The sequence below is a fragment of the Microtus oregoni genome, unplaced genomic scaffold (genome assembly GCF_018167655.1).
Source record: "Microtus oregoni isolate MIOR12 unplaced genomic scaffold, Mior012 000020F_ref0000438, whole genome shotgun sequence".
Taxonomy (NCBI): Eukaryota; Metazoa; Chordata; class Mammalia; order Rodentia; family Cricetidae; genus Microtus; species Microtus oregoni.
The window spans coordinates 17,041,574-17,055,187 of record NW_024543079.1 but is presented as its reverse complement, the minus strand read 5'-3'; the positions used below and the strand labels follow the sequence as shown (position 1 = coordinate 17,055,187).

The window sequence follows — 13,614 nt, the reverse complement described above, 5'->3', positions numbered from 1 at the left end:
GAGCTGACGCTATTGACAGGGGTACTGGTGAACCAGCCCTGAGAACGTGAACGTGAGAAATCCGGCCCCACCCCTCATCTGCCAAGTGGTGGTGTGGGCAGGGGAGAGATGTCCTCCCCATTCCTATTCTTCGCTGCCTGAGGAGGTGGAAGAGCTGACCCTGAAGTCTTAAGAGCAGCTGCAGCACTCAGGAGAGTGGCCCCTACACCTCACCTGGGCAACACAGCAGAGCTGACCCTGACAGCCCAGGTGTAGGAGCTAACCCTGAGGGTATGAAAGCAGGAGAACTAGCCCCACCCCTTGCTTATTGTGGGGGAAGGGTGAACTAGCTGGGGCAATGCTGGAGAGCTCACCCTGGTGGTGAGGTCACGGGAGAGCTGGTGGGATCCAACCCTGAAGCTATCCAGGACCAGAACCAGGGTTATGAGTTGGCCCACCCCGTCTGTAGCTGCTGAAGCATATGAAGGGACTGGTCCTGGAGATCCAAAGCTGCAGGATCTCCACGACACAGGGCAACAACAGGATACCCAAGAGGAGTCCCAGCTAGCACCCAGCATCAATAGTGTAGCAGAAACCAGAGGCCTCGAGCAGACCAGTAACACTTGCAAGTGAAGGTATGAGGACAAAAGTGTTAACTGCATGACTCACTGTGTCACACTGCAGCTTCTATGGCGAGGTTTTTCCTCTTTTCGTTTTTTTCCTCTTAAATTTTACTTTCTAGGGGAGAGGGGTTGCAAGGGCAGAGGGCAGATGCGAAGGGACGGGGAAATGAATGGGATTGAGATACATGATGTGAAAGACACAAAGAACAGATAAAAAGAAAGTAAGAAAAAATACACACCAGTCTTGGTCTAAAGACAAGAACACCTGTCTTTAGTGAGAGAAGCTGCTGTCTGGGGCCCAAGTCATAGTTCACACTATGGCCTAGTGTGAGGTAGGCCAAGGGTCCTGGGTTTCATACCCAGCATGGCAAAAGGAGGGGGGAGTCACCCTTGGCTAGGACTAGGGTACAATGAGACATGTGGCCAAGGGATGACATTTTAGAAAGCATTAGCCTGAAAGTTCCCCAAGAGTAATGGTACCCCGATAGTCAGCCTTTGTTGCTGTGTCCAAGGCAGCTATGCTAGACCTGGCTCGGGCAAAGCTGGTAGCACTGTTGGCTCAGTGGCCATGGGCTCTCCTTCAAACTCGGCTTCTGGCGTCCTTTCCATCTGGGAGTCATCTGCCCTTTGTGTGTTTGTAGCAAAGACAATCGTATCCCACTAAAGAAGGTGCTGAAGACTCTGACCTGACTGCCCCCCATTTTAATCCCAGCACACAGGAGGCTGAAGCAGGTGGGTCTTCGTGAGTTCAAGACCAACCTTCTAGGACAGCCAGGGCCCTGGAAGCTAACCACCGCCACCACTAGCAATCAGAGTTCACCTTCCTCACTCCTCGGCCTCTCTGCTGCTGGTCCCTCTCCTTCCCTAGTGTCCCCCTGGCTTAAGTCCCTTGTCAGTGTAGTTCAGACCCAGTGTCAGAGACACAGACTCCTAACTGCACATCTTCAAATTCAATTTGGACATTGAAAAGCATTGAAAGTCTAAGGCTCAGATTGCTTACCCAGAATTGAATTCAAGGCCACCCCACCCTTTTTTGTGTCTGGAGTGGACACAGAGTAATTGTTGGGGCCCTGTGGAAGATGGGAGACAAAGATGCTAACATTTTATCTGGGCACATTCCGGAGATTATCACTTTCTTACACTCCCTGGCCCTCTGACCGTCCTCCTCTGTCTTCCTATCACCATGTCAGCCTCCCCAACCGGAGACTTCACTCCTTAGTACTTTCTTTGTCTTCTTCCCCCAGAAGCAGCCACTGACCTCCTGGGGCAGATAATGCTTTTCCTCTTCTAGGTGCGGACTTTTCTAACTTAGACCCATAAAAACTGCCCAACCACTGTAAAAGCAAATAGAAAAAATAGAGAAGCAGACAATCAACTTATATCCAGTTGCCGGTGGGCCGAGGACAAAGATGCTGGGAAGGGGAAGGACTTGAGAGTTCCCGGCCATTTCTTGGGTCTGGTTGTTTTGTGACAATGTCTCAATGGCCCTGTTGGCCTGAAATTCCTGATCTTCCTGCCTCTACCTCCCAAGGGCTACCACCACATCCAGCAAAACAAGCATTTTAAAACAAGCTCCATAACCTTTGAAAAATACTCAAGAAATGGCTGTTAAATAAATACCAACTAGAGATGGCCTCCAGAGTTCTCTCCCGCGTACAGGCAGACAGAGCTGGAATTTCAGCCACTCTCAGGGCTTTTGTTATATGGTAATTCTGAGCTCCTAAGCCTAGTGCAGGGTGGCACTCTGGTCCTCTCATGGTTGGATGTGGCCCTGACACTGTTGTTGCTAGTGAGCTGTGTTAACACCAAGGTCAGACCAGGTGGCTGACAGGGGAGCTCTCCAGAGCTGGCGCTTCTACTACAGCATCAGCACCAAACAGCAAAACTCTTCGGTCAGGATTTTACAGGCGAGACAACATGGAGCCACAGCCCCAGCTGTGGTAGCTCAGTCACAAAGACATCGTAGGAATGGAGGAAGAGCCTGTGGACCTGTCACGTCTAGTGACTCAAACTGGCAATCGCCACACCTCGGAGGCTGAAGCGGGAGGCGTGCCATAAGTTCAAGGCACCTTGAATTGCAGAGTGAGTTCCAGGGCAGCCTGAACTCACTTACAGAGTAAGATCTTATGTCAGAAACCAAACGTAAGGAAGTGGGGGTGGGCTATGGACTACATAGACAATGAAGTGTTTGTCAATCGTGGGGGATCAAACCATTTCATTTAAAGGAGAACGGGAAGCAGGAGAGATTGTCTTGTTAAGTGAAAACAAGCTAGGTTTGGGAAGACAAACAGGCTTTCTCTCGTGTGTGGAATCATAAGAAGAAAATAAAAACGACACATATATTAAAAAAGGTTATTAGGGAAGTAAAAGGAGTAAAAGTGTAAGAAATAAGTGAGGGTGAAAACATACTGTATGCCAGGTGAAAATGTCACAATAAAGTCCAGAATCTTGCACAATCAATATACACTAAAGAAACTAGGCACCTGGGGTGTGGATAGGTTACACACAAACAGTATAATACTGTATGTGAGAGAATTGGGGGTACACATATTTTGGCATTTTCAGGGATTGCAGAACCACAGACCACGAGGAATGACTATACTTACATCATGTCTAGATTACTTGTAATTCCTAATACAGTATAAATGCCATGCATATAGTTCTTGAATATATCGTTTACAAACAACGCGAAAAGGTAGCCTGCACCAGTAAAGATGACACTTGCTCTGAATATGTTCCCCGCAGTTAGTTAGCCCCACAGACACAGAGCTCCTAGGAAAGGTGAACTAAACGCACGAATGCACCCTTTTACCACGTGCTTTCTGCTGACGTCTGGCTACGCACACAAAGAGGCAAACACGGAAGTCAGACAACGCTGCTTTAATGAAGCTCGGGAAACAGGCGAGGTGAGACTCTGGGTGGGTCCACCTTCATTTCTGTCACCTCGGGCTTTACAGGGCTAGTCCAAATCCTGGGACAGCTGCGGCACCTTCTGGGGCTTCACACAGCACATTTTGCCACTCCAGCACAAGATGTAGAACTTTTCGTTCTTGGTGCATTCTTCGCGGCAGGCACCCTGAGATTTCCAGCACCTTTCAGGGTTCCCTAATCCAGGGTGAAAACAAGGACACCTGAATCAGACTCACGGTTCCAGGTAGAGACCAGAGAGAAAGCCATGGAAGGAGCTATCACCTCTAGGGGTTTAGGAAGGTCCTACCATCTCACATTCTCTACGGGCACTACATCCCAATCTCAGCCTTTGTAAACGCTCCCTTGGGAGAGCCGTGGACTGCAAGAGTTAACAGCACAGTGGCTTGTGAGATTAACACGAACGTCAGAATCTATACCCTGGACTTGAAATCTGTCTCTCAAACCAGTTGGTAGACTCTGAGGTGGTGGCTTCCTTCTTAAGAATCTGTTCCCTCTTTTCTAAAGGAAATGGAGATGCCTCTGCTGTAGCATAGAGGGGGTAGCTCCATTGGGGCTTGCCTAGCATGCTTGAAGCCCTGGGCTCCAGGCCTGGCATAGCATAGACTGGGAATGATGGCCACATTTGTAATCTCGGCACTCAAAAGTTGGGGGCAGGAGAATCAGGAGTTCAAGGGCATCTTCAACAACACACAGTGAGTTTTTGAGACCAGCTCCAGCTACATAAGACCCTGTCTCAAAAGAAATGAAAATAAAGTGTAAAATAAAACTAATTATTAATTAATTTGTGCAAAAAACACTAGTATTAAATAAATCCAGCTGTGAAATGAGAGGACCTCATCAAAGATTGAGCAGTTTGAGTCATTTTACAAGGAAAAAACTGCACTAGAAATAACACATTAGTCAAAAGTGAACGCTAATGGCATAAGAGAAACGCAAAGTGGAAAGGATATTGAAATAAAGGAGAGAAGCCCGCGACTGGTAAAACGCAGAGAATTAATGGCCATAGGGAGTCTGGCCCAATTACTGTATCTACAATACCCATCCACCTAAGACTTGGGGATATTACAGGAGAGAAGAGGGGAGAGAGTAGGAGACAGAGGACCAGGACACTAGCTGCTACTGCCTTCTAGACGTGGCTGAGATGCTATGCCCATGAAACCCTAACAATATGGCTGCATACAAGCCCTGCATGACCTCATCAATAGATATGGCAGTGTGGATGAGGAGAAGCTCACCAGACTCCACCCTCTAGATGAAGAGCCACAGGCAATCAATGGCCGCTGAGAGGGGGACAATTGGTTTTCTCCAGGGATGAGCTCCCTGATAAGTTACCCCAAATGGTCATTTCTAAGTGCATACATATGAGCAGTATTGTATGAATGACCACATCCAGTAGAATATATATATATGTATACATATGAAGAGGTCATAAATTCAAGATGGAGTGTTGGGGACACAGTGGGAGTTGGGACGAGGAGAAAAGAGATGGAAATTACATAAAATACTTGCGCATGAAATTCTCAAAAAATATAAAGTATTTTAATAAAAAACAAGGAAGAATGGATCCTAACCGCTAGACCATCAGACACTAGAAAGAAAATCGAACAAGAAGAATCAATGGAAAGGGCCAGCCATTGATAAAATATTCAACATACCCAAGTGTGTCGAATTTTCCTAAGTAAAACGAAGAAGGAGACACAACAAACACATCAAGCAATGTTCAATAACATCTCCTCCAATGGAGAAGTACTTGAGAGGCATGCCAAAAGGGCGTAGAGTGTGCCTGAGAGAGTCGAACCAAAACAGGGTGATTGTTGCAACATCACTGGATATGACACAAAAAGAAAACAAAAATGTTTTGGGCAATCGGGCTGCACACACACACACACACACACACACACACACACACCTGTGCACGCGAGGGCAGGGCTAGACTAAAACTTATTGATGATAATGCTTTATGCTAGAATCAAGGTTGGTGTCATGTATTTAAGATACTCGTGCCTTCCAAGGACAAAGGCCAGCAAGGAACTGTTCACATCTGAAGCTGAACAAACACTGCCTTTCCTACAGCCTCTGATGGGGCAAGAGTTCCAGACCAGTAAATCACACACAGGATTAACTGTTAAATACGCAGTGCCTTGTAGAAACGCAAACCAAATGACAAGTTAAAGTCAGGCCACCGGAGCTCAGTGGCAGAGTGCCTACCCAGTATGAACAACAAAAATATAAAAATAAAATGAGTAGGGCTGGAGAGATGGCTCAGAGGTTAAGAGCATTGCCTGCTCTTCCAAGAGTCCTGAGTTCAATTCCCAGCAACCACATGGTGGCTCACAACCATCTGTAATGAGGTCTGGTGCCCTCTTCTGGCCTGAAGGCATAAACACAGACAGAATATTGTATACATAATAAATAAATAAATATTTAAAAAATAAAAATAAAAAAATAAAATAAAATGAGTGCATAAAAGACTCAGGGGCTGTGTGTTCTGATGGAAGAGCCATACAGCACGATAAGAAGACGGAAGTTTACTGAGAACCTGAGCAGAAGTTGTCAATGGCTTGAGGACATGTTACCGCAGAGGTGTTTGTGGTAAGAGAGAGTGAAATAAGGAAGTAGGGTATAGTCCCTCTTTCCCAGCAGGTCAGGTGCGTGACTCAGTGGCAGCATGCATCCACCCACGGGGCCCTGGGTTCCATCCCCACCACTGCAGGGGGGGGGGGGGAAGGAATATAGAGGTAGGTTGTAAATTTGAATCCGAATCTGAAATATCAGTAGGAATTCATGGGTGTTTGTTTTTAATAAATTTCCCCCCATTTATGGACACTGCAAAGCTTAGAGACATTGAGCAGCCAGTAGAAATTAGTATCCAATTCTTGGAAATTGGAAGCATGGAAACTAGTGTTGATCAGGAAATTACAAAACAAGCGTGAAGCAAGCATTCTGTGACACCAGAGACAGAAAGACGCTATCGAGGACAAGTAGGGCTCTATCAGAAAGATCAAAGACTCTCACACTGCCCGAGACTAGGAGCTTGGACTGTGATAGGAAGGATGGCAGCAACAGATTTAGCATGCGGCTTAGAACAATTAGTCTAATCTCTGTGGGTTCAAGACCAGCCTGGTCTACAAAGTGAATCCCAGGACAGTTAAGGCAATTACACAGAGAAACCTTGCCTTGAAAAACCAAAATAAATAAACAAACAAACAAACAAATCATATTTAACTGAGTCTTGATGCATCCACTGTCTCCTGAATCCATCTGCTATTGTGGGCAGAATAAAGGGGGGATTGAAGAAGTCCTGGCGGCCTAGTCATTTCTCCAAGGCAGAATTGTATCACAAATCATAAGAGACAGATGAAATTGGCTTCCAGGTTTATAGGTAATCCCTGGACGACTAACTCCCAACTTCTACTAGCAGAATGGAAGTTCCTGGGGACTCTCAGATGAATTACAGGAAATGAAGAAACTGCTTTTGTTGCACACCAAAATTTCAGTGTGTCCAGTCTTAACCTTTTAGTCAAATTTATCATGTAAAAATCAAAAATGAGAAAAGATAAATACAGAGGAGCGACCTGACTCACAGGTTCTAATCCCAAGATCTGAGACTCTTCCCACTGCCCCAGACATCCGGTCACCCACTCAGGCCCTAAATACCCTGGCCAGACCCACTCTCCAGCTCTGTCCTTCTGAAGGGCTCTAGGTTACCTGGAATGACCTGGGATAGCAGCAACAAAGCCATAGCTAACACTGCAGTCCTCATGGCTTCGGGAATCCGAGGTGTTGGCTGTCTGGAAAGGTACCAGGCAGTGGGAGAAAGTTCTGGATCCTTGTAACCAGCTGGCACTCGTGTCCTCAGAGACCTGTGTGCACAGTCTGCCCTGAGCCAGCTGCCTTCCCTGTCGCTAGGCCTCTACACCCACAGTACTGACCACACACTCCTACGCAGACACTCCCTTTATCCGCTCAGTAACCAGCGAGATTAAATCCTCTGGTCAGGGTATAAGTATATGTCAGTCTCTGTCAGTTCCACCCAGAATCCTCTCCTCTGGAGGGAAAGGAACTTATGAGCCCCTCCCCCTAGATGAGAAGCTGTTCCCAGTTGATAGCAGCTGGGGCAGGAGGAGGGGGCAATCAGTTGTCTTTCAGAGCGGGGCACCTGCTAGATTGACTGTGTCCCGGTGAACGGCTGCACATCCAGGAGTCTACGGGCGGCACAAATTGGACTCATTGGGTTGTTTTTTAAACAGTGGGGCTGGAGAGATGGCTCAGTGGTTAAGAACACTGACTGCTCTTCCAGAGGAACCCACCTGGGTTCCTAGAATCCACATCACAGTCCACAACCGTCCAGGTGCAGCAGATCCCACGCCTTTTTTTTTTTGGCCTCTGTGAGCACTGTATGCACATGGCACACAGGCATAGGTGCAACCAAAACACCCACGGACATACAATAATAAAATGTATATATTTTAAACAAAGGAAGGACATGAAACTGGAAAAATAGAAGGGAGGTGGGAAATGGATCTGAGAGAAACCAGGGGTGGGTACAATCAAATACATCATATGCGTGTATAAATTTTTTTAAATAATCAACTAAAATATTATATTTAAAATGTTAATACATTTAAAAATCCTCGACACTCCACATTTCTTGCCACGCTCTACAAAGCCCTACATTGGTAGCTCTTCTGGTAAAGCGCTTGCCATGCAAGCATGAGGCCCCGGGTATGATCACCAGAATTACATAAAAGAGGCAGAAGCAGGGTATGGTGGCACAAGCCTTTAACCCCAGCACTCAGGAGGCAGAAGCAAGTGGATCTCTGTGAGCTTGAGGCCAGCCTGGTCTACTTCGGGAGCTCCAGAACAGCCAAGGCTTCATAGTGACACAGCTGTCCCCCCAAAAATAAATGAAAAAAAGGATGATACATACTTACTACCCTTGTGCTGGGGAAATAGAGGCAGGCACTCAGGAACCCTAGTGCTCACTGCCACTGGCCAGCCATGAGAGCCCCTGTCTCAAAACACAAGGTGGATGGCTTCACACACACAATCACTCAAATCCAAACACATGTAAACACATGCACACTTTGGAGTCCTACATCATCGAGTGTAGCTATCCACGGCTATCGGAATTCTAACTTAACTTGGATGAGCTAGTTTAAAACACTTTAAGAGATTTTAGCTGGTCATTTAGTCCCTCACAGAGATTGGTCTGCCACTGTCTTCGAGTGCTAGGATTAAAGGTGTTGGCCACCACTGTGTGGCAAGATATTCTCTATCAAAGAAATGGGCTCCCGCTGCCTAAAATGCCCAGTTTTCACAAGAACTTTGGCGTTGAAGCCAAGAAAGCTAGAGCTGAAATTATCCAGCTCACTGTCCCAGATGTGCCACTTAGTTGTGTGGCCTTAGAATGAATCACATTCTCTCTCTACAATTCAGCCTCATTGGTGAGCAGATTAGAGCCCAGGGCCTGTAAAACTCAACCCGACCTTCAGTCGTCTGGCTCCCTGAACATTCAAAATACACAGAAAATGAAAGACTAGGAATCTAAGGCTTTGCCACCAATGTGGAGCAAACTAATTGGGCTTACACCTACAGAGCCTACAGAATCCCACAGCCATAATCACCAATCTTCAGTCTCTTTACAATCTTCTTAATTACAGACTGCTCTTCATTGCCACTGCTGATAGCAACTTTGGATCTCATCCTGGAGTTGGCATCACAGAATCTTAATGATGTCCCCACTCAGCCTTAGAACTTCCTGTTACAAGGTGTGTGTGGCTAACTCGACACAGTTGAGAAGAGAAAACCTCAATTAAGGAATTGCCACCATCTGACTGGTCTATGAACCTGTCTGTAGGTCATGTTCTTGAATGGTTTTTTTTTTTTTTTTTTGAGACAAGGTATCTCTGTAGCCTTGGTGCCTGTCCCAGGACTAGCTCTTGTAGACCAGGCTGGCCTTGAACTCACAGAGATCCACCTGCCTCCCAAGTGCTGGGATTAAAGGCATGTGCCACCACTGCCCAGTTATGTTCTTGAATGTTAATTGACATAGAAGGACCCAGCCCACAGTGGGCAATACCATCCCTAGGCTGTATGAGTAAGCTAGCTAAGGAGAGAGAGAGAGACAGAGGGAGAGGGAGAGAGAGAAGCCAGTAATTAGCATTCTCCATGGTCTCTGCCTCAGCTCCTGCCTCCATATCCCCGCCTTGAATTCCTTCCTTGGTTTCCCTCAATGATGAACTGTAAGGAGTCCTTTTCTGTCCCGCCTGCCTGCTTCCAAATAACCACACAGAGACTTCCTATCAATTACGAAAGCTCAGTTGATAAGTCAGGCTTGCTCTTAGCTAGCTCCTGAAACCTAAACTAACTCATTTCCATCAATCTGTGTGCTGCCCTGTGGTTCATGGCCTGTCGCCTCATCTTCTACATGACCTGCTTCTTCCGAGTCTCCTAGCAACTCTACCCTTCTTCTTCCCAGCATCCTCTTTGCCTGGAAATTCTGCTTAGCTATTAGTTGTTTAACTTTTTATTAAACCATTCACAGTGACATATTTTTACACAGTATAATCAAATAGCTCACGAAATTTCTCCCTTTTGTCTAAATAAAAAGAAAAGGTTTTAACTCTAACATAGTGGAACTATATACAATAAGAAAAATTATTAGATAAGAGTTACATTTACAATATCCAATCTATTTGTATTTGACAGATTCAAAGAAAATATTCCATTATTTATCCTATCTTGGTGAATCCAAAGTTTTGTACCTAATTTACTTTCCATCATAACTAAGAAAATGTATAACTATTACTATCTAGTCTTCAACTTTATTAGAGACCCCAGAAGAATGAAATATTATTTTAGGAAACAGGAAGTACATTGCAAACAACTTCCAAAAATATAGAAGTATAGAGATATCTGAATACGTGAACAGTCACCCAAGGTTCCTCTGCAACAGTGGGGCATTCAATCGTTTGGCCTGTAAGCTTAGAATATCTGGCAGACTTTTCTATAAAGCAGGAATTTCGAAGGACTGTCCTGCCTAGTCTTGGCAAAGCTTGACAGTTTTTTCCTTTGTGTCCTGCTTATTCAGTTTGTACAGCATTCTGTCAGTAATCAAGGCAAGGACAGTTTTTTCCCAAATGAATAGTTTTGTCACAATGAAAGCAAACTCCATTTGGAGGTTCCTCAATGCCCATCATCCTTTCTAAAGTAAATTGGAGCTGCCAGGAGCAGACATGTCTCACTATCATAAAAAGCCTTGGGTTATTAAACATCTTAAATGCTATATTCTGTAGGCCTTTGAAGTGCTTGAAGGCTATCTGTCTATCTGTTTATCTATCTAAATACCTATCTGATATACCTTGAAAACACATCTAACATGACTACAAGTTTGATTATTACAGATTATTAACTACTAACTTGCATTTATTTATTATCCTAAATAGCTTTCAAGGACTAAAACTTTACATTACAATGTTAAATGAACTGCACAGATACAATATCTTAAGAATAGAAACATACATACAGTATAACAATACAAAAATTCATACCAATGTAAAATATTTGAAACCAGTGGTTGTTCAAAAGTAGACTCAACAATACACCCTTTTACCCACCATTTTTATACTATATCCCCCCTTTTTCTCTTCAGAAAGAGATCCCTGAATCTAATCTTTGGTCAGTTTTCTTTTTTCTGATCATAACCAATAACAATTTGTAACCAACCCCCCTAAACAATGACAAACAACCATAACCAACCAAATGGCCAAAACCCACCCCATCTCTTGGAAATGTGGGTGTCAAGTTCTCTAGACTGCTTCAGGCACTAGCATCTTTGGGGGACCATGAGAAAATTAGGATAATGGTCAAGTCCTGGCTAGAAGAGTCTGTGAGACTGGACAACCTCAGCCAGCAGCCTTGAAACTGTTCTGGTTGCAGAACTCTGAGGAAACTGCAGCAGAGGCACTCTGAGAGGCTGGATCACCTGAGCCATCCATTTTCCTTGGTGTCTGGTCCCCTTGCTCTAAAAACACATAAACTTTCAAAGGTAACATATATATCTACATTAACACAAATATGGACACATACAGTCCATATATATACAGGTATCCAAGCCAGCCAAAGATGATTTTTCACTTTATGTTTGAACAAGTGAAATATCCATCACCTGTCTTGTAGTTAATACAGGTTTATTTCTTTATGTTTGTAGCCATGATTTTCAGGGGGTCTCCCTTGATCAAACCTGATCCTTTTTAACCTTGAACAAATCTACAGCCTTTTGTTTTTTGTGGAAATGAAGGTATAATCTCTTTTCTAAAGCAATACGTTATTTCTTTCCATTTTGAAGTTGAGACATGTTTAAAATGTACAGGTTAGTTTAATTGAGCAGTTTCCATAATCCAGTGTTTCTCAGCAACTGTTGTCCACTCATCAGTAATCAAAAACTTGAAAGTCAATACAACGCCATACAGGAGCCAGACTTCCTGTGTATTTCCCATCTCTGTGTGGTTTATGTTCATTACCTTTCTTCTCTCGTTAAAGACTTTACTATTATTTTTAAATTATTTTTATGACTGTCCATATCCTCTTTTTTCTTAAGCCTATACATGCTGTTAAACACACTGTAACCTGTTTAGAGTTTTTTTTTCCATCTGACCCTGCTTTACTCTATATCTGCAACCTTTTCGTCTGCGTGAGCAAAATCTTAAAGCCACCATGCAGCTTAGCTCATGGTGTGCTAGCAGCTGGATCTGCTCCCTCAGTTCCCTGAGAACCTAGCTTCATGGAGGAGGTACGTTTATCGCCCCAGGCCTGGAAAGTTTCTGGGCCCATGCTGCTGTCAGCATTTCTACCTAGTCTCCCGCCACCAAGTAGCCTGCCGCCCACTGCTCATAAACCCCATCTAAGTGCTCATGAGCAGGACCTCTTAAAAGAGCCATGCCTCTGTATGCCGCTAGCACTGAGCCTGTCTGAGAGGCTGTAGTCACCAGAAAGCCACATTTGGCTTTGTTTCTGTGTGTTTGGAATCTTTTTAAAAGCTTTCTTGGGTTTTATGTGGAAATATGTGGCTGAACATTGGATGCCATATGTCTTTTTTTGTTTTGCTTGCCAGTTCCCAAATAACCATACAGAGACTTCTTATCAATTGTGAAAGCTCAGCTGATAGCTTAGGCTTGTCTGGAACTAGCTTCTCTAACTTAAGTGAACCCATTTCCATTCATCTATGTACTGACACATGGCTCGTGGCTGTCACCTCATCTACATGACTCATCTCCACTGCATCTCCTGGCATCTCCACCTTTCTTTCCAGCATCTTCTGTGCCTGGAAATCCTGCCTAGCTAACTATTGACTGTTCAGGTTTTAATTAAACCAATCACAGTAATATAACTTTATAGTATAATCAAATATCTTGCAACAATGAACTGTAACCTGAAAGCCAAATAAATGCTTCCTAAGTTGCTTTCGGTCATTTTTTTTTATGATAGCTGAGCTATGATAAAACACAGCTAGGACAAGGCAGTCTTGAGTTTTCTCTGCTCTAGACCCCAGAAGCAGTCTTCATTCCTGTTCTCCCAAAAGAGAAGAATTCAAACAGGACACAGCGGTAGAGCAAACAGCTAGGGGTTTCATGAACTCAGCTGAGGAGGCCACAATGCACTCTTTAGGAAAAGGGCCAGCTGAGCCAAACAGCAATGGTGCTGGCCCTGGCAGACTAGGGGCTTACGTCTCTCTTTTGTCACCTTCTCCTCTGTGCCTCCTCCAGGGTGGAAACTTCCAGAGGACCAGTGTGCTCTTCCCGGAAGCCCATTTTATCCAAAAATCAGTCTGTTATAAGTAAACACATGATTCAAGAATATGTACAAGACTTAAGAGGTCCCTAAAATTGCAAAGTTCGCTAGGGAGAAGGGTAACTGCGGTCTGGGCCTGCTCTCATAGTGAGGCAGTCCCTGGAGCTGGATTGAGCTGGACCAGAAAGAGCCCACCATCTTCAATTGTTCTTTGCAACTTGTTGGGGCCTTGAACTGGCCCAGCTGGAGACCATCACTGCCCGTCTCTACATTTCATTTCATCGGCCAC

The 13,614-nt window shown here is 44.7% G+C and overlaps 1 protein-coding gene across 1 annotated transcript; it reads right to left on the bottom strand.

Annotated features, from left to right (window-relative positions):
• Positions 1–3,561: 3,561 nt before the first annotated feature.
• LOC121460032 (beta-defensin 122-like) lies at positions 3,562–7,296 on the bottom strand. The gene is made up of 2 exons (XM_041670150.1): positions 7,242–7,296; positions 3,562–3,707 (listed from the first exon to the last, which is right to left on the bottom strand). Exons 1-2 carry the CDS (start codon positions 7,294–7,296, stop codon positions 3,562–3,564), a joined length of 201 nt encoding a protein of 66 aa, XP_041526084.1.
• Positions 7,297–13,614: the final 6,318 nt, after the last annotated feature.

Excerpts from the sequence above, each read along its gene's own strand:
- LOC121460032 (XM_041670150.1), bottom strand. The coding sequence starts at position 7,296 with ATGAGGACTGCAGTGTTAGCTATGGCTTTGTTGCTGCTATCCCAGGTC. Across the intron at positions 3,708-7,241 it reads GCTATCCCAGGTCATTCCAG|GGAACCCTGAAAGGTGCTGG; the intron begins GTAACCTAGAGC and ends ACCCTGGATTAG.